The sequence below is a fragment of the Anser anser genome (assembly GCF_964211835.1).
Source record: "Anser anser genome assembly, chromosome: 4".
Lineage (NCBI taxonomy): Eukaryota > Metazoa > Chordata > Aves > Anseriformes > Anatidae > Anser > Anser anser.
In genome coordinates this window covers 77356211-77377667 of record NC_139724.1, presented here as the reverse complement: position 1 = coordinate 77377667, position 21457 = coordinate 77356211, and the positions used below count along the sequence as shown (strand labels likewise).

General features: G+C 47.1%; 1 protein-coding gene across 5 annotated transcripts in view; it reads right to left on the bottom strand.

Annotated features, from left to right (window-relative positions):
* EXOC6B (exocyst complex component 6B) overlaps positions 1 to 21457 on the bottom strand; it is a 292507-nt gene that overhangs the window by 158205 nt on the left and 112845 nt on the right. For 4 of the 5 annotated variants that reach the window (XM_083834124.1, XM_083834125.1, XM_083834127.1 and 1 more), the window contains exon 7: positions 552 to 728. In XM_083834124.1, the coding sequence (XP_083690250.1) occupies positions 552 to 728 (177 nt within the window). The remainder of the gene's footprint in view (positions 1 to 551; positions 729 to 21457) is intronic. The other variant, XM_083834126.1, reaches the window with a different exon arrangement.

The following is a 21457-nucleotide window of genomic DNA, read 5'->3' as shown; positions in this document are numbered from 1 at the left end:
GCATCCTGCAGTGACTGCGGAGGCATCGGAAATTGCTGCCTAAAAGAAACGGCCAGCCCGAGGAAGCAGCAACAGAAACCCACCAAGGAATTATAACTGCATCTAAAAAAATCCTGTCCCAGCACAATTCTTCTCAAGTGCGCATCTGCCACAAGATGCATGCTCCCAGACGAGACCAAACGTCTCGTGCACTACGCAGGAATTTATCTTCTTGTAAACGAAGGCTTCAGGATAGAAACCAAACTGCGCTCCCAAGTGAGCAAAGGCCACAGAAAAGCAGCCTGGGAGCTAGCTGGAGGACCATCCTGTTCTCCTGTCACACAGGGCATCTCTGCTGAGTCTGCTAACAAAGGTAAGGACAACAGTGCAAAACAGATAGAATCACAGAATTCATAGAAACGACCCAACACTGAAAGGCACCCGCGCTCCGCAGCCTACTCTGTGTCCCTACGCTGCATGGGAACACAAAATACTGAGCTAGGTGCAAGCACTGAGACACTACTGATCACCCCCGAGCTGTCCATCTCCTGGGTTTGATGGTATACAGTTACCTCTTCATCCTCATCCTCATCTTCAACATCCAGGATACCCGAATCCTGCTCAGACATGGGGCTAGTGGTCTTTACCTCCAAATCTGAGCTTGCGCAGACTTCTTTCTTGGACTTTTTTCCCCCGCTTATCCTGGGATGCTGTGATACAATATTGTCCAGGTTTCTTTGCTGCTGTGCCTAGAAAAAAAGCAGATTTCAAGTTTTACGATAGCATCCTCATATTTATTTTTCAGCCAAAAGATGCAATCAGTCATGAAATACGACAAATGAGACAAAATAAAACACACACTTAATGGAACTCCGAAATGTTATGTTTTTCCTAACCCAGATATTCCAAAGAAACAGAAGATTAATTTCAAAACCATTCCAGGGATTATGCAACAATACAAACAATATTCTGACTCTTCACAAATCAAAATGCCAAACCCATCATACTGCCATATTGATCTATTTACAGCACAGATGCAGAAATATTAGCCCGTAGGCCATGTGGTGACTGTCACAGGCTAAATTAAAGGACGTACTTAACCGTTGGATTTGTTCCTCTTTTCAACCCGTGTCAGCACAAAACATTCCACATCTGGACCCCAGAGGTTCCTGAAAGCATTTTTGTGGTACCCCAGGAGATCTTAATTGTATGCTGCTGATTTACAGAACGATCTGTAAAAGGTATTCAACCAAAAAATTCCCTCGCTGGGAGAAGCGCCGCGATTCACCGCGCAAAACACGCGGACGCGGTGCGGCTCCCTCGGCCCGCTGCGAGCACACATTCCTGGGGCTTCGGGCTTTGTTTGCAGCAGAGGTTGGTGCACGAGATCCACTGCAAAAACTCGCTCGGTTTCCTCATTGTTACCGAGCACGATATGTGAGAGGACAAATTGTTTAGCCCCAATTGTCCAAGAGTTGAACGAGAGCTTCAAACCCGAGTGCAGGAAGGGGGGAACGGCACAGAGCCGCTGCTCTCGCTCCCAGTGCCAAATCGTGTCCCGGACACGGGGAAAAGGCCTGGCCAGCAAACGCAGTGGTTCTGCATGTGGGAGCTTGTGCTCTGCTCTAGCTAGAAACTAAAAGCTCTGAAAACCTGAAATCTATACAGATACGTACACGCGATTTATAGAAACTCTCCCATATTTTTCTGTAATTTTTTATATGTGCAAAGAAAGATGTATGGAAATCATCCAGATTTCCCTCTGAAAAAGTTCCTTTGGATAGTACGAGTTTCTTTTTGAAAAAGAATGAGCAAATATATTATTTTCAGACATTATTATAAACTGTATTTTTACCAATTCCCTTACAATTCTAACCAAACCTGCATCCGAACATTTCATTGCTCCCAGTCACGAGACAAGTGACGTGGCAAGAGGCACCATGCCCTGCCCCACGGTGACACCACAGCCCAACTTCAGAAGGGAGAAGAGGTACCAGAAGCTGTACTGCAGATACTGGTGTCAGCGAAACCACCTTGGACGAAACATTAGGCTCTTGGATTATGTGCTGGTTTTGCAACAGTGTTATGAAAGAAGAAAGGGGTTAGAAAATCTAAATCAAGAGGGCTACGTTTTCAAGGATACAAAGGGACGGCAACAGCGAAGGCACTTACTTGCACAAAATTCTACCAGGTCAGAACGCAACTTGGGCAACGCAAACAACCATGCTAGGAGTGGAGATCAGAAACAAGGAACCCCAAAAAAAGCACTAATTATTTTTACTACCTGAACAGCATAAAGTAGAAGTCTCTATCTAGAGCACAAACCTTCAAAATGATTTCCGTGGAAACACTTAAAAGTATTAATAGCCCACAAAAAGAATTTATGAGTGAGTTTTATTTTGACAGCCGCTCTCAGCTCGGCTCTCTTTTGAATCCCTCCCTGGGAAGAAACACCCCAGAGCCAGACAACTTGCGCAGCTCCTAGATCTGAAGAATATTAAAAACAAGCACGGCACGGATATCTCCATCCTTGCAAAATCCACTGGGCTCCACCGTTCCGTAAGGCAAAGTCTCCCTCACACTCCGCACGCCTGCACGTACAATCGGCTTCAGCTTAATTGCCAAACACGGCAATTGATAATAAAATTACACGTAAATATCTGACACTGGCCATGGCTACGGCAGGATATCGAGCGAGGGAGCGAAGCGTTACAGCCCGACGGGCACCCCTGCGCCGAGCAACAGCACAATCTTGACCTCTAGTGGTTGTAAAGCTGTAGTATCGCTGAATTTACTACAAACGCTGTTACCAGAGAAGTAAGGGCTAAGCAACGGGACTACCAAGCAGGCGTATTAAAAAGATCTCTTAAGGGATGAGTCTCAACAATAGGGATTTCTGCAAGAAAGCCACAGGAAAAGGCCTGTGTTAACACTGCTCAATACTAATTTTGCTAGCAACGTCAGTACTTGAAGCAGTTGGGAAAAAGGGGTATTTTTTGCATTAGAAATCTCTAACTTCAGAGGCACAACTCTATAGAAAGGCATTGCAACACCATATAAAGAGAATCAGGACTTCAAAAAGGGGAGTAAGCGTTTGGTCCTTCTGAAGCCCACACAACAAAGAGATCCGAGGCCCGATTCTCCTCTCAGATACACCCATTTATGACATAAGTTACTCAACTGAAGCGTAATGAAGTTATAACACTGAATCCACTGCAAACTGCACCAAAAGCAAGCCCGCTGTACTCATTAAAATCTCTTAAATTTATGTAATCTTTTTTCCTTTAGAAAGAGAAGAAATGAAAGAATGGGAAAACGCAAAGTTTTACATAAAACATTGAACTTTAAACGGATCATTAAACAGGGCGTAGCAAGATCACAGAAGAAAAAGTGGCCATGGGAGAAGAAAAATCCGGACTAACGCTCAGAAGGATGCTGCCGTTAGCTCTGAACTCCGCTGTCTCAGCCCTGAGCAAGCAACTTTCAGCGTTTTAGGCTGAATGCAGAATTCGGGGCCCTGCAGATGTTCTCAGAAGGCACATCAGCTTGCTCCCTGGTCTCTTTCCGAACCCTTTTCAAGCAAGAGGTATTACTGCATTCCTCCAGCTATGCACACAAGCGGAGTACACGGTAACATCTACTGACCAGTAGAACAGATCCGAATCAAAACCCCAAAGTCAGGAAAACCTGACCTAGGAAGAGCCTTTGCTCTAGACCTAGAGTTCAACATCCAAATTAAAACTCGGCAAAATGCAAAATGGGATGTTTAATTTGGTTCATGAGCTAAAATTTATCAAGAGAAGCATTTTGACCTGATTTAAAGTCCTGGGACCTGCTGGGGAAATAGAAGTGCATGACCCACACCTCCCAGAGGTGCGCAAGAAGCAGCCAGAGAGACACTCCCGGTGCCTACAAAGCTTTCCAGCCTATCAAAGGCAACTTACTTCTAGGAATTTGGAAAAAAAAAAAAAAAAAAGGGGAAATAAGAAAAGGTTTCCCAGCAATTTTCATCTTGAAGACTGAGCTGGCTTCAACCAAAGAGCCCCCAGCAGCCCAGTCTGTTCAGCACGCAGCCCGCACCCCGCACGCTACCGGCCGCGCTCGAGGCAGAGCCATAACCGAGGTGTGACGCTGGAGCGACACAACGTACGTGCCAGAAACAGCAGTAATTGCTTTTCCATTAACAGTAGGGCATTTCCCCCGCCCCCACTCCTGGCAGGAAACAATATGGACTGAAGTGACCTAGAAGTGAGAAATATCGAATTTGCTTTAACTTCGGCGGGCTTGGGTGAAGTCACCGAGGTTTCGGTTTCACCTTGAGAGAAAGAGAGAGCTGGGGAGAGGCCCAGAGGAAGCAACTAAGGAGAAATTTGGGCTTAACCGCCAAGGAACCCCCCCGCTCCCACCCCCGTCTCGTTCCCTGCACCTCCCGAGCCCTCTCCCTCCTGGGCCGGGGGTGCAGCAGAACAACTCTGCAATATATTTGACGCTGCCCATAAAGGATGAAAAACGACCTGCGGAGCAGGCACATTTGGATTTTAATGTTCTGTTTCACATAAAGGCATCTGTAGGGAGCCCAATGAAGAGGCACACTTTAGAAACCACATCAAAGCAGAGGCGACACTCCAGCGTGCCCTCTGAAAACAGAAGAACCCGGGGCTATGGGGGAGGAGAAAAGCCCTCAAGGGACAAAAATAAAATAAAAAAATCCCCTTACCTTTTGGTGTGGTTTACATGAAAGCAAGTGCATTTTTGTATTATTCTGTAAAATTGCCTCTATTATACAAGACTATCAATCTCTTGACTCTCTGCTTAACATGACAATAAAAAGGAAAGTTAAGAAACCAAACGTCTGCTCGTAGCCGACGTTACGTTCAGCAATAACGCAGCGTTGGGTTCAAGGAGCTGAAACCTGCTCCAAGCCCAGCGGGACTCGTGTGCCCACGTGCCGAGCACTCTGCCGCCGCCAAAATCCCGGTCTCCTAAGAGCAGTGCAGTCCTGGGTCTGGCCGACACAAGAAGCAGACACAGCCTTCCCCCCACAGCCTTCCCTCCACAGGTTCAGGGCCAGAACCGGGACCTGGGGCTGCCCCTTGGTATAGGATGCCTCAGATGAGAAGCCGGTAGGCTTTGTTGGCCAAACGCAACTGGAAACGTTGATCTTCCTACTGACATCCCTCGAAAAACAGAGGATCAAAAGAGCAAGGGGGAAAAGCACTTCTTTTTTTTATTACTTTTGTTCCCCCAAGCCATTCACTTCTCTTACACCTCCTGCACACCCACTCCACCACGTGCCCTACCTTACGTTACATGGCTGTAGGGGTCTTACATTCAAGCCTGCCATACAAGAGTCCTAAATACCGGTCCTCAGTATTTGCCAGTCCATCCCAAAAATGCTGCTGTGAGCTTTGGAGCAGGAATTCACACCCACGAGGCATCGCAATACAAGAAAGCCACCACAAGGGACCAAGCCCACGGCCCGGCCGTGCTCCAGGAGACATGAAATGTGGTGGCCCAGAACTCCAGGAGCTGCCTTACCCACAGCCCCAAATCCCACCCCGTCCCCCCCCAGGCTCTGCCTACAGAAGCCACGTTCCCGCAAGGGAAGGCTGTGATACCACCTACACGGGAGTGAACTCCTTTAAAACTCAAGTAGCTTTTTATAGGGTTTTTACAACTTTGTCTTGTTTTCTGCCTCGGTTTGCCAATGTTGACAGCGAGCGTGTCTTACCTCCCGTCACCTCCACCCACCAATGAACTGACAATATTTACTTTTGAGAAGAATCTAATTAGCTCTTTCCTGATGAGAGAGTAGATAAGGCACAGCAGAAGAGGTTTTATTATTTAAAAGGGATTGAAGTACCGCTGTGGTTAGCTTTGGTGGTTTTGATTAGTTACTGAACATTTGCTGCTGTGATTGTTTTATAGACCCCTCTAATGGGCTGAGACACAGAACTTTAAAATATTGTTTCACAATATCCCTAGGAATGGGATACATATTCCTTAAACAATATTACAAAAAGCAGACTGGCTACGGGGGAAGAAAAAAGAAAGTTAATAAAAAATGACAGTACGGCTGGCTCCCTGCCAAAGATCCATTTGAAAGTTATAAAATCCCCCTCAGATCAGATAAAAGCATGTATTATTATTGCAAGGTGTAAACTCAACACGCTGACACAGCTTCTGTTTTCAGTTTTAACTAAAACCCAGTCGCTTGTCAAGATGATAAGAGTTTTTGCCTATCTGCTTTCTTGGTGTTAACTGGTTATCAGAGAAAACAATTTGTCAGAGGTTTGTCTGACAAAGTTCACCATCAGCACAGGAAATGAGGCCCAAAAACGTGATTTTTTTTTTTAAACTCACTGCTTGGCCATTAGAAAAATAACTTTGAAAACGCAGCATTCAGTGAGTTTGCACTCCCCCACCACCCTACGCAGCCCTTTGCTTCAACCTTCCACCTCTCCTCCTTCCCTAAAAATAACGCCCAGACCTCAGCCCGCCCCGTGCTAACCATCTCGTGCCAATATTCCCCAATATCAGGTTTGCACAAATATAAATTTTCAGCATCAAATGTGCGAGTGTGAGCGAGCAATTGTCCCTTCGCTTTTGCTTTGACCCAGTGATTTATCCTCATCGCCACACTCCTGCTCCTTTTCCTTATCTGTAAGGCAAGGTCAGCATTATTTATATCCTCCGAGTTCATTGTAGAGAGTAGCTTGGTTAATTCAGCATTTTATATAAAGACTGTCAAGCCTCTAGAGTGCTTTGGGGAAGCTCCTGCAGTACGGCACTCGGGGAAAGGAGCGATCAAGACTTGAGCGCTCTCCTCTCCCAGTTGCTGTAAGAAGTTGTTTATCACATTAGCGTTGATAAAAGGACTCAAGCAAGCGAGTCCTCCAGGTCAGCTGCACAATAAAAGACAAAAAGCCATTTTTTAAGGAAGTCCTTTATTGAGCAAAGTGTTGATTTACACTTCTGTGTGATCTAGCCTCAAGAACAAGATATCTGCACGCAGGCATCAAAAGTAGCTCAGTTATGCAATTAAAAAGTGTATTTATCACATTTACACAGAGTGGAGAAGCTGAAAATTAGATAAGCAGCCTAAAAGCAGGAGGAGGACCGCTGTTGTACAAGGTATTTCAAACACATTGAAGACCGTGGCCCTGACAGCTCCACAGCTCGGCTTTGGATCATGGGTGCCAAGCCCCACCAGCTTCCTGCTCGCCGTTCGGATCCACGGCCCCGATCAACTCGACCCAGCGATTTAAAATTCCTTTTCAAATGGTTCCGATCGCCTTCATACAAAATCCCCTGCTACATGCAATCCCGCATACCACGCTCTGATTTTTTTATTATTATTTATTTAAATACTGCCTTCTCATAGAGCACCGAGGAGGCATCTCCCTCCCTGGCGAGCCTTAATTACAGCTCGAAGCGAGAGCGGAAAGCCCCCACGGTTCAGTTCAACCTCCGGTTCGCCTCTTCGCACCCGAACCAAGCCCACAAGGGAGAAGCACCGTGATCGCAACCGAAAACAGCCAGAGGTGCAAGTGGATGGCTCTCACCCCCAGGTTCAGGGGGGCGATGCGCCAGGCGGGAGCCAGCCTCGGCTGTAGGCGCTCTCCGTGCACACTAAGCGAGCGTGCGTTTCAGCACGCCCCCCCCGACAATCCCAGCACGGCCGAGGTCGTCGTTCTTTTTCAATGAAGCTATCAAACAGGGAAAATCCAGACCTCAGAGACCGAAGGCAAACAGGGATGCAGAAGGGAGAGGGGAAGGAAAGAAGTGGCTGAGGGTTCAACCGAAAGGGCTGACGAGAAACCATGCTGACTGCTCCTGCGCCTCCTCTCAGAGCTAAGCACCGCACCGGCAGCCAGCACCCTGCCCAGGAGCCAAGGCAATGCCTTCCTTCACCTGAAAGCACCCAAAGGGGTCTGCAGCACCAAGACCCCGCCACGGGCACCTTCAGCTCAGCGAGGGAAGCCCACAGGCAGCTCCCCAGCCCGTACAACCCCTCTTTGAATCAGCTCCAGCCCCTCACTGGTTGCTGTCCTGTCTCCAGCCTTGCCCAAGGAAGTTGCAACCATCACACCTACGGCAATTCACAGTAAAAAAATAAGTCTTGGATTAGATCTCTGCAAAAGGTTGAAGGTGTGTGGGTCTGCGAAGCCTTTCCAAGTATGATCCATAAGGAAAAACAACCGGGGCATGCTTACGACTGCTGCTTCAGCTTGCAAACACCAGGGCCCGAGGTCTGACATGCTACTGGATCCTCGCACACTCATAAACCACACTAGGACAAACCAAAAGGTCTGCATAAGCCGATTCCGAAGAGTCACAGTGTTTTTACTCTCATTTTTCCAGGCCATTTGAAGCTACTGGTATACTGAGAAACACTGCCCGATATTGCAATCTCATGGGTTAGGAATGGGAAGGGAGGAAGGGTCGTTCACTCAGCCTGGAGGGAGAGCTAGGGCTACAGCTCATCAGGTCCTGGATCTCTGCTCTGCACTTATCTTGACCACACTGACCCTCAAAAAGTTATACAGCTAAAGGAGTGCTAGCCCCCGTATCTTGGTCTCCGATTAAACTCCTTTATTCTGTTCTCTGTGGGAGTTCCCAAACTGCTGTTTCACACACCCTCTCTCTGGGCCTTGTTAGGCGTTGTGGAGATAAGTTTCCTTTCAAGATTCTGCTTTTGTTTCCATTTATCGGCCTGGTTTGGGTTTTTTCAAGGTTCTGAGAAACCGGTAATGTTCAAAGCACCTATCTTAGATGGTCCCGATTACCTTGGAACACACAAAGACCCATCTGAATAAAAGGACAAAGCTCTGAGCCATGAGTCCTGGACAAAACATCTTTGGGCTTTTAAGCAAGGCAGCTTGCACGTCTCTTAAATTAGATCTGGGAAGATCTGCAGAGCAGATCCGCAGTCAGAAATGATCCTCGGCCATACTCAGGACAATCTGGGATAGCAGGTGTCATGGATGAACCTCAAGGGCATCAAAGCAGCGGGCAGCCTTCCACCAGCTCAAGCAAAGGCATGGATCTTCTCTTCCAGCTTCCCCCTGTAAGACAGACACCTTGCTCTCGGCAGTGGCTCCAGGTAACGCCACCCAACGCATTGGCACCGAGGACTCATCTGCTCTGCCATGCAGCCAAAGGCACGTCCGTGGATCCGTACGGGTGCTGAGCTCTGTGCCCTGCCCACGCAGCGCATCACACCTGGACGCTGAGGTTAGGCATGCCAGGAGGGGTAAGGACAGCAAAGCACCGCAAGGGACGGTCTAACGGAGCGCTCCCCATCACCACAGGCTCAAGGGCATGCTGATGAATGCACGCTACAGATGGGCCCTGTAATGCTAATCATACCTGGGAAGAACCTGTTGGACTAACGGGTATCTTGAGAGCCTTACTGTGTTGGTTTTGGGTATTTTCTTGTTTGTTCGTTGTTGGTTTTGTTTTGTTTTTATGATAGAGAAATGTTTTTCCAGTAGAAAGCTGAAGGGGCTCACTCAAACTGCCATCAGCTTCAGGATACAAGGGTAACTTCACAGCTACGTACCCATGTACCGAAATCCTAGGCAGCAAGACCGGGTAAGAACCACAGGAGTTAAAGAATGAACCCAAAAATGTAGAGAAATGCCCTACGAGCTAGTTCATATCTCTCGGGGGACACAGCAACAGTACCTCCACCTCCGGAAGATTAAACACACACAAAGAAAAGTCCTTCTTGGAACAAAGAATACTTCATTCTGTTTAGGAATAACCCCTATGGTTTTTTTGATGAGAAACCCACAAAACAGATGTCAAAAGTTAGTCTTTGTGGCTCAGCCCTTTTCTTGTTAAGAGCTAAATGGCTTTTTCAAGAATAATCATCTTCTCCATGATCCATGAGCTTTAGGGTAGTAGTAGAAGAAAGAAGAACATTATTGCGTTATTTCTGGTTTTAATTAATCAGAATTAAATAGCTGCTGCTTCTCCAAGCATGTTGACTATACGGGGTATTTAATCCCATATGAAAAGTTTCACTGAAGATCACTTTACAGAAGAGCTTATATTTCATTTGGCTTCCTTCATTTCACAAAGATTCCTCTGACACTGTTAAACTCGCGCTGAAATTTTCTGTTGATAAACAACTTCTTACCAGGCAGTTGTTCACCGGGGATAAGACTGCTGGGCACGAGGCTTGGGGATTTAGAGACGAGATTTTGGGAGTTACATATTCATCACACAGCATTACTGTCGGTAAACCCCACTCACCGAACTCAAACAACACTTTGTGTTTGTTTTTAACATAAAAAACTTTTTAGTCCAAATATTAGATAACTCTCCTCTATCATAGTACATTCCCAAGGTTTTTTGTCCCAACCTCAATAAATAACATTTGCTTCCATCACAATTTTTAGCATTTAAACTTGAAAGGCAGTAAATAGACACATATAAATCAAAACTTGATCTCACCTTACTTCTCCAGGTTGACATAACATTTATTTTTTAAAGCACTACCAGTTATTGTAGAATTCATTAAAATTACACATTAAAAAAAAAAATTCCATAATCAGTGTATTAGCTTTCAAAAGTCCGAGAAATCATGCAAGTCCTTAAACCTGTTATTTACTGGACGTGAACTGCCCTCTAAAGGCTAATGGGGAAACTGCAGAGAACTTCTCCAAGCCAACGCTTCCCTCTCAGCCATAATCCCGTTCATTTTTTTGTACGACAAGAGCCAGAAACGAAGACATGAAAGAAGAGTTATATAGCCTCTTATTTTCTTTACCTCCCTTCCCTCTCCCCACAGCTCACCTCCCGTTCAACTGCTCGAGAGGATCCCAGGGCAACACGACCAAAACCTACGTGAGCTCAGCCCACACAGCCGCAACCCTGGCCCCATTAATCGCAAAGAAAACTCTGCCATTGCCCTCGCAGAGCCAGGATCCCACCCCTATCGCTACGGTTTTCTTCCATGCCAACAGAGATGAGCGTAAATCAGACGTAGGCAGGCACTGGGCAGAATCCCACTTATTTTATTCTAAATAGTTTAATTTTACAAGTCACTGGCCAGGTCAGCAGCACCACCGTCGCAGCATGACGCCACCAGTTCGCTAGGAATATCCATACTGGTTGGTCCAACCATAAAAACAATCCTGCAGGGGAGCCTTTGACCTCAATAACGTTGACATTTCCATCTCAAACAAGGACTCAGCCACAGCTGGCAGACGGGAGGGTGTTACAGCTGGCTCTCTGCTGCTTGTTTCATAAGAGACAATATACGCAGCCATTCCAACCCCCAGAGCCTCCAGCTCATCCAAACGGACGTGCCGCAGCAACATCCCTTGTGGCACGCCGTTGTTTTGGTTGTTTGAAGCCTCTTTCTCTCACTCGAAACGTGCCCGTCCCTGACATCTCCGCTAAAAAGCCACCGACGGAAAAGCTCAGCGCTGCCATGCCTGGATCCCAATACGCATCTTGGGGTCCTGTTACGTATTATTTCATAAGCTCTGCTTATAAATTCAGAAAGCATGATCTTGCATAAAGCTTTTACACAAATTAAATGCATATCCCATAGAATAATGTTTTAATTTTGCATGCTGTGCCTTTACATTGCAATTACTCACTACCAGTAGAGCACAAAGCAAAAGAGGAGCCGTAGCAAGCCTGCGGCTGCTCAAAAGCGATCACTCGAATGCTGATATAGAAATTTATTGTAACAGAATACTTTGCTAGCCCGGAAGCCTGCAATCTCACTCTGTGTGCAATCACCATAATGCAGCCGTATCGCTTTCATCAGGCCAGAAGGGGTTTTTTAGATCTAGACATCTTGAAAGCTGTGTGCTAAGCTCCCCCTCCGAAATCTCTATGCGGGGACCCTAAATGGGAGCCGGGGTCTTAACATCCTCCAGCAGCATTAACGGCATCGCAAGTGTTACGTGCTTTCCAAACAGGTTGCTTTCATTACGATACCTTCATAAGGATTATAATAATCCACTATTCTGGATTGAAAGTTTTGGCCAAAGTACCTGTCAAAGAAGACGTGATGTATTGCATGAGCCCATCTTGCCTGCAGACACAGTGTTGGAAAAGGGTTTTCTGTTGAATTTCAGCTGAATTCATTGAAGTCATCATTGGGGTTTATAAATCAGCAGTGCGCTTTGGTGACAAATTTCCTTCAGAGGAACATGTGGCAGAAAAGAGAGAAGCCCAACCTGAAGGCATTTTTCAAAGCCCTAATCCTGCTTTTCCCCCCTCAAATCCATTTTTTAAAAATATTCAAGGAGAAGAAAACGCCCAGTTTCCAGGGCGTTATTTCTTATCCTCATAAGGCACTTTATGATGGTTTAGATTTAAAGAATGAGATTTCAAACAATTTCACCATTGCCACACTTCCAACAGCATGGAAGTAATAGCAAAAAAAAAAAAAATGACAATGAGAAAAAAAGAAGAGAGGGAGGGAAAGACACATTTAAATTATCTGGAATAGGAAACTACCCGTCTCTGCACAAAGCAGCTTAATCCCTCACACACCAAGTGACTCCCAGAAGTTTCCACAAAGCTCTTCTGCACTTTAATCCCTCTTTGACCATTTACAGTGAACTAATCCACTTAATTCAATTACACTCGCCCAGCAACCTGCTTTTTGAGAGGCCGTAAGGCCAAGAATATCTGAAGTCGTACGCACGACTCAGCGTTCAGGCAGAGGTCCCACCCGCAGCCACCGGCGGGTCTCCAGCAGGAGCACGCTGTCCCTTTAGGGAAGTGGTAAAGAAATCCTTGCTCAGCAGACACACAAATGACAGAAACCCCACTGACTGGGCCCGGACTGCTGTGCTGAAATTTGCAGGGTTCAGACGCTGAGGAGTTTTTCCATGGTGTCAGAATCAGCTTCAGCAGAGCAAGAGACAGGAACGTTAGCTACCAGCTCTCCCAAGCCCTTGCTCTGACCACCAGGTCCCATACCCTTCCCACATTACTAGGCACTGCTTGCCTACGTTTAAAACTCGCAGACTTCAAAATTACAATCACCTTTTTTAAAAGACCAAAATAAACAGCAGCCTGTACAAAAAAGTGCAATTAGAAAGTTAGCATTCCTCCAACTTCTCGTTAGTAAAAGTTTTATAACCCTCCAACATGTGGCACTCCAGCATAAAACCTGGCAGAAGGAAAAATGCCCTTGTCTACCTTCCATAAATATAGCAACATTTCAGCATTGGCAAAGATAGCCTGGTTCCTATTACTAGCTTTTTTCCATTTTAAATTTACTAGTTAATTTTATAGAAACAAATAAAGGGACCTGCATATTATAAATCTATTAAGGATAAAAAACATAACTCTCGAAAAAAAACACAAGAAAAATCTCACACCTTCCCTCCAGCCCCTTCCAATTTTGATTTATATACCCTTTAAAAAAAAATAAGTGCCTCTCCGTTGAGCTGGGAGGTCTTCTCTTAGCCCCCTCCACCAGCTCCCTCGTAGCAACTGGCACACGTGTGGTGCTGGTGTTCGTGCCTCGGCCACGCGCGGGCCCATCAACCCATCGCTTTTGGAGGTAACCCCACCTGCTGATGGTAAATGGGGGAAAAAATCGTTTTGGGGTATCTAGCCCCGATATGAGATTAGGAAGGGAAGCTGAAGAATTCAATATGGTTTCAGCTGTTATGCCTCCACCTGGAGTTAACGGGGCTGCACCTGCTTTTCACAAGGTGTGACCGTGACCCCCCCGGCGAGCTCCGTGAGTCACCGGCACCGTCCCGAGCCAAGCCGGCGGGAGGGAGAGCTCTCCACGAGGGACACGGGTAGGGAACACAACTTAACTCCGCATCCCAGGGCACGTGTCGGATTGAGGAGAACAGCACCAGAAGCCGGCACAACCAGCCGTCCTTGTTTTCCTCCAGCATCGGTGAAGTTTTGCACTGGGGAGCCGGCCGGGGTTGGTGACTGGAGCGGTGGGGAGCACCGGGACGACTCGTTTTTTTCTGGTTCTGCACCGCGCCAGCTCCCAGTGGGCTTGGCCGGGTTCTCCTGCAGGGACTCCGTGGCCTCGGAAGGCCCTAAGAAATGCTCCTCGGCACAGGACCTGCACATGGGTCTGAGCGACTCCACGGGGCCAGTTGGGGCGGGAGCGGATGACAGCGCGGCCACCAGCGTATTTAGAGGAACATCAACAACAACAGCTCGCACGGGGCAGGAGCGTGTCGCCAGCTGCAACACAGGGGTACGGATCAAATGGAAAAACAACACTGCCAGCACAGGTTTCCCTTTCCAAAAGCTCCATGGCCCACGAGTTTTCAGTGCGGCCGTAAGCGCTGCAGTAAATGCCGAGCCTACAGCTCATTTCCAGCTCGTCAGATCTGTCAGAGTCCCCTGCCCAGCACGCCCACTGGTCTTACCATCATCTCAACACCTGTATCCCCAGATACAGCTCCTGCAGGTGCTAAGGAGCTGCGATCCCCCAGACCCGGACCTGCAGGAAGGTGCACGCCCCCCCTGGTAACACGGCCCCGGGCACCCAGCCCAGCTCCTGCAGCCCCACGCCATGCTGGCAATGTCTGCCCTCAGCCTCGGGTGCTCATCTTTACCCACCTGAGATTTTCCGTGCATTTTTACAAGGCAGGACTGGCACAAGCATTAATGTGCTCCTATCTGTGCTTCAGACATCTCCCAGAAGGAAGGCGTAGCCACAAAGTTATTGGTTGAAGCTTTGTGCAAAGGAAAGCGAAGCGTCGGAGCTCAGCTCAATTTCTAAGCCATGCCCAGTTGTTTGAACTTTGTTTCTTACTGGGAGAAGAGAGGAGAACGCTTATCTTAGCTGCTGGGTGTTGCTACAGACATACCTGTTCCCTGGGCCCAGAGCAGGCTGTCAAGTTCAGAACCCCAGAGCTGGAATTTTCTTTATGCAATCAGGGGACAGTTGGGGAGGAAAAATGACGGGAGGCAGAAGTGCAGGCAAGCCCTCCAAAAACGAGGAAGAAACCTTTCCATGTTGTTATGCTCTCTTCACCTGTGTGCAGACACGACTGCGGTGCCCAGAGCTCCTAGGGGTGGATGCAAGGAAGAGTCGCAGCTAAAAAAAACCCTTTTCTATTAATTTTCTATTAATATCAATATACCCTTACGGTACCCTTAAATGATCTGCAGAGGAAAGCACAACTTCATGGACAACCACTGCGTGACAAGAGCAAACTTTGGGGGTTATCTCAAACCATCTCCCTTGACATTAATATTCTGTAAGAACAGAGTGGAACAAATTTACATCTGTATTTCTGAGCCACCCCTTCTAGCCCCTGACTGCACCGTTACCATAACCCCTCGGCTCTGCACGAACACCGACAACTTACGTTGACTTGATAGTTAGACAGATTGTCTGCTAAAGTGGGATTTAGGACCACTACTTAACCTACTGTCATACAGCACCAAAGAACCAAAACCATCCTTCTTCAGTCCTAGCACAGACCGGTAGAGACCCTGCTAGAAGAGCCCCAGAGAGGGATGCTGCAAATAATCAGAAAGTCTTCAAGGATCTGGAACCTCCTCATCGTGCAAATAAATTCCAAAGCGCCTTTTTTTCCCTTTCCAAGTAAAGTGGAAAAGAGAGATCCTCCCATCTCCCAAGCTCTTAGTGCTGTTGTTCTTCAAATGCTTTGGAGATACTTCAATAGAAATAGAAATATTAAATAGAGCTTCCTTCAAAGCCTTGCAGGTCACTGAAGGGCCAGATCCGTGGTTGTATTCAAGTCTCAGTCCCTGTTTGCCTTCTCATTGGAGATGATGGGCATGGGGTGCTTCAGAAGCACACGAGAAACCCCAGCAGCTCTGTCAGCCTTGCACTAGGCAGTTTATACACACCTCGGTACATGTTTCAACTACTTTACGAGCTACATTACAGCTTTTCTGCAGTCACAGAGGAGGGTGGCTCGCGATCCAACCTGGAAGTTGAAGTCAGCTGTCCCTGCGTGATGCATCACCACCTAAGAGCTAACGACACAGCTCCATCCCCAGCTCCCGAAGCAGGCTGACAAGTCTGACACGAGTGAAAAAGCGCGACTCTGAGCACAGTTGCTACGCGAGACACTGAACAGCAAAATTTGCTACTCATTTCTTGCTCGGTATAAGCACACTCCGAAGGTTTGCGTTGACTTTGTAGAACGACTGCAATTAGTTATAAATGATTAAGTGAAAGACTCCGACTCCGTCCAAGTCACAGAGGACACAGACACTGACTTCACTCGCTGCTCTGCTAATTGAAGCGCTGCTCAGCCCAAAGTTAACCTAGCGTGCAGCTAGTAAAACGTCTGATTCTTTTCCTTTTTCCAGCAATGCTTTAAAAACACGTTATAAAAGTTAGCATCATGCCACAGAAATACGCCTAGAAAGACTGGCTGATGCTTTCTGCCTTAAGTTGAAACATGTACCTTGAGCAGCCTTCCACACACACTCATTTAAGATGAAAGCGCTTTACATAAGAAATAGAAACTTTCCAAGCCCACCTTATAAACCAAGCTGGGGTTTTCATCTTGCTTCCAGGGAGGAAAGAAAAGTAAAGAGATGGTTCATTTAATCTTCAGGAGAGTGAGGAAAGACGAAGGGAAAGGTAATTCATGCAGTTCTGTAGGCTTCAAATACTTCTTGACGCTCCAGGACCCAAAACCCAAGCACTTATTTATATTTACAATATCCAGACAGGATCTGTGCTGGCGACGAGCAAGCTAGGTCTTCCAGAGCTCAGATTCAAGGTGTTTCTTTTTGTGAGCATTGCCATCACCAGCAACACAACTTCTGGCTGAGCTGACGAGCTGACCACCAGGGATCCAAACCTTGAATATTACACGTAAGAAGGCATCAGTGTTGGGATGGGAGCAGGGCAGGCAAAGACACCAGTTCTTGCCCTGTAACATCTTTGGGGCTGCAAGAGATGACTTCAAGGTCTCCAGAACCTTTCTCACCTTCTGTGCTACCTCCCAGCGTAGCAAGCAAAAGGTGCTCCCTTGGGTGCCAGGGGACCACGACCCCTGGCCAGGCACGTCCTCCTTTCCCCGCCACCCACCTCAAACCCCCACCAGGGACCTGCACGACAGCTACCTCGGTCCAGGGTGCTGCCACCAGAACGGGGAGTAACTCAAGTTAATGACCTAATCCTAATGACCATTCCTGAGAGCCCCAAATTGCTTTCAGACATTTTTCTTGGCATTAGCTTGGTGATTTATCGAACTGCGAGTCCGCGCTACTAAAATATAAGTTGCACTAAAGGAAAAAGCATCGTGGAGTTTGCAGGCTACGAGGCAGCTATGAATGCACGATGGTGAGCGCTCACCCAGCACCAGGAAGGGGAGCCAGCAATTTACCTTCCCATCAGAGCAAGAGCCCGACAGAAAGCATTGAACCATTAATGCCAAAACAAGATGGATTTGTCTCCTGGGCAGAAATGAATGGACGAGCATTTTAGATTACAAATAAAAGACGTTTCTGACTCTTCAGATGAGGAAGTCTGAGTCTTTCACAATTCAGGGTAAAACATTATAATGAAATAAAGAAAAAAAGGAAAAAAATCAGCCTTGACTTCCAAGAAGTCAGGACTTTTCCGGGCAGTTACCTACGCACAGAAGAATGCAAAATGTGAACATTTTTTCAGTTGCTGGGGATGAAAGGGAGAAAGAAAGAAATGAGCCTGCCTGCTCGCCTCCAAGATGATGCTTTTTTATTTTGCCAAAAACGTACCAGGTGACATTCGATGGCACGGGACTCTCCCTCGCTCCCTGGTACTATATTTACAGGTGGGATGATAAAAGCCTCTCTAACCATGTTGTTTTGAGGTTGGACCTTTCCCAAGAACACCGTGCTGGGCTGGAGGCACCCACTCACCCACCGGCCTAGTCCCTGGAGACAGGTTCACGTCAGAAGAAGAAAAGCTTCCTCAGAACCATAGCAAAAACCTTTACTTAAAGCATCTCAAAGAAAGCTCTTCTTCCCGACGATTTGGCCCCACGGCCAGCCCCGAACAGGGGCACCAGCAAAACACTCACACCACGACCCCAAAAAGTAACAGGGGCCAGCTCATGTGCAACTGGAAACACCGAGTCATTATAAAGGAACTCAAAGTCCTGATCGCACCAGACACAACCTTTAAAATAACGCGAGTTTCTGCATTTTCCACACTGCAGAGATTCGGGGCCCTCGGTGGCAGCTCCCGACCCGGAGCCGCGACCACCTCCCGCCGGCCGAGGGGAGCGAGGCTTTAAAACCAACCTTGAGAGATGCTGCAACGCTACGTGCGAAAAGGAACTTGGCTGCTCTCCTAATTGGGGGAGGAAATTTCTATTCCAGCGTGCTAAATTTGAAACAGAAGGAAAAGGAGAGCCCTCGTGCTTATGAGGTGCTACTGTGGGAAGTTATCAATAAATTCTCCTCCAGGGTAAGCGCTGCAGCCCAATTTAAAGCACGTTCTGCTGACCAGGGCTACTGCCTGGCCTCAGAAAAAAAAAAAAATGCACTATTTTGGGAGAGAGATGCTGCGAACAAATGGAAATTTAAAGTGGTGCTAAGTGAACCCACACATCACACATCAGCAGACTGGGTCTAGGAGAGGGGAAAAAAAAAACGGGCACGGTAGCTGTAGTTCAGGAAGACAAGCAGAGCACCAGGATAAGCGCTGCTTTCTCCAAGGAGGGAAAGGACAAGGGTCTTCATCAGGAGGGGCTGAGGAAATGATGCAACGTCTGTGAGCACGACAAGGGAATTTTGTTCTGAAAGTTGAAAGAATTGGGGAAAGACCTGAGCAGAGCTGTGTAAAGAAGTGGCTCGATAGGTAAGTGAATGCCAGGAGAAAGAGGACCACGGGATGCACCCACAGCCCCCTAAACTACAGCAGCCTCCTTCAGGAGGAACGGCTGAGCATCATCCCTTTGTCCCAGGACTTCGGGAGCCCCAACACAAAGATGGTAACTTAACATCCCAGTACTTACTGGAATACCCTCTTCTGAAGAGACTTCTTGGAAAAGGACTAATTTATGAGGATAATATGGTCAACATGGCCCGATCCTCTTCACAAGGAAGTTTCAGTGCTGGCATTTGCCTAGCTGTGGGCAAACAGGGATACAAGTTCGGTTGGATATTTGGACTCTACAGGGCAGAATCCTCTGTTGAACCCAAGCTGCGACTGCCTTTGGTAAACAAGTTCGTGGGTCTGGATTAAGAACAGATCTTGAAGCAGGAGCAGCCACGCAGTGGGGGGCCATTATATCTGGTCCATGACCAAAACCGTTCCCATGCCCCAAGCCAAGCTTTCATGGGATGACCCATGAAGCAACTCCCTACAGTTTGCTTCTGCCATAAACAAAGCCTCTTTTCCCACAATCCTGAAGCCACCATATCTGGGACCAATCTGCTTCTCCAACAGCAGTACAAAAACTCTTTTCATCCCTCCCTCCCTCCAGTAAAGGTGGCGACTACCGTTCAAAATGCCCGGTCCTACTAACTAAAGGATCCTGGTACCCACATCTTTTAAGATCAACGCTCCAGCTCCACCACCAAGCCAGAGAAAAGAAGTGACTATAGATGCAAACCCCAGTTACAGAGAAGCTGTGGCTGATGGACTGGCTTTGTAGGTCTTCTGGAAAGAGTTACCGAAGATAAAACATCTTTCCATCTCCTGATTTAAAAGGGGCTTCTGGGCTATGTCTGTCTAAAAAGCCAGTATAAATTTGCATTTATCCCTGGAGGCTCTTAGTACCAGAGTGTTCCCATTGGGCTTTAACAATGCTACTGCCCTTTTTCATGAAACAATGACAAATTCTCATTCTCTTGATGGATGCTTATCCTCTACAGAAGTAAACAGCAAAAAATGTGAAATGGGTATAGAGCATCATGACGCTCTTAGGAAATTGTTTAGTCTCCTCAGCAAAGCATGATTAAGAACTCAGCAACAAGTAATGAAGATGTGGTGAGAGAGATACCAATCTCATCCCAGCAGCCAGCTCAGGTTCCTCCCAAGCTCCTCTAAGCAAAATGGATCTCTATTCTTCTGTAGGGTTTCCGGCAGAGATTTCATTCCTAATTCTGTCAAGACTGTCCAGTATAAGGGCTTTAGAGGAAAAACAATAAAAGAAACATAGGCTGAAAGGGGAAAGAAGTTATGGCAGTCTGAGAAGTCACCCAACTCTTGCTCACAGAAACTTCAGAAGACCATTCATCTTCTGAATGGAGCCACCAAGAAAGGCCCTTCAGTGGCTCTGACACAACAGCCATCCTTCTGGGAGGTCTTCTGAAAAGTCTCAGTGCCCACGACTTACAGAGCCAGGAGGAAGATAACACTGCTTAGCAGGATCAGCAAAGAAAAGCAATTGTCCTCTTAACAGAGAGGACAACAGCAAAATTCCCTTGATACATTTATAGCCAGAGGCAGCCGGGCTAAAGCAATGGGTACCAGCGGTACTTCAGTAATGAGGATCCTTTATTTAACCCAGGGGGTAGGAAGATTCCAAGAAGACCACAGAAAATTCCTACAGACCTCCTGGCCATCTTAGAGGTATGGAAGTCACGCATAGTGTATTCAAACAGACCCCAAAAATGTCTGCTCACAAAGACTGGTTGGTCCTTCCCAGAAATCAAACACCGATTGCACTCGACCCTCACCCATTCACAGGGTAATAAATATTGTTAATAATTGCAGACTCTTACTAAGTAGATTAAAGCTGTCACTCTCGAGCAAAGAGACCAAAACACAAGCTGAAACGTTGCATCCAGCTGAGGAATTAGACCCAGAATCCTGCTTTGCCATTCGTGGGCCTCAAAAACAAGAAAACACGTTAACATCGAGTAGAAATTTCACGTCCTTATCCACAAGTGTTGCACCTGCTGAGCAGAACAGCTGGGTCCCCAAGAGGCCTGTGGAAACTGCAGAAGCTGGGAGACAAAATTGGGTCAAACACAGAGGAACTATGAACTATTGTCAATGTCTCCCAAGTTTAGCCCTTCTGAGCTGATGACCAGGCAACAAATACAACCTAATTATTCAGGACAGTCTGTTCCTAGAAGTAAGAAACGTGTATTTACCTAAGTGCTATCTATAGGAAAACTGCCATAGCAATGTGACAGGGGGGAGAGTCACCATACAAAAAGTTCCTTCATCCAAAGTACACAGACCTCCTTCGGTTGACAAGAAAAAACTTCTTTTTCTTTCCCCGCTGGTAATGCCCTGACATTATTCAAGGCCATCTGGGTTCAGCTGGGACGTGAGCGGCGCTAAAGGCGAGCCTCGCTGCACGCCGCGGGGCAGCTGTCGCACTGCCACGTGCTGACTTGCTTCCAACTACAAATAACTAGTCCTCATAAGACCATCTCAAAAGAAAACAGACTTTTTAGGTCGCTTTCAAACCAGGCCAAAAAAAAAATGACCCTGGAGCAGACAAAAAGCAAGGTCACCACGTGGACTTACCCCACCGGCACTGACAGCGCGGATTGCTCGCTGGAGGCCTAACAGGCCTCG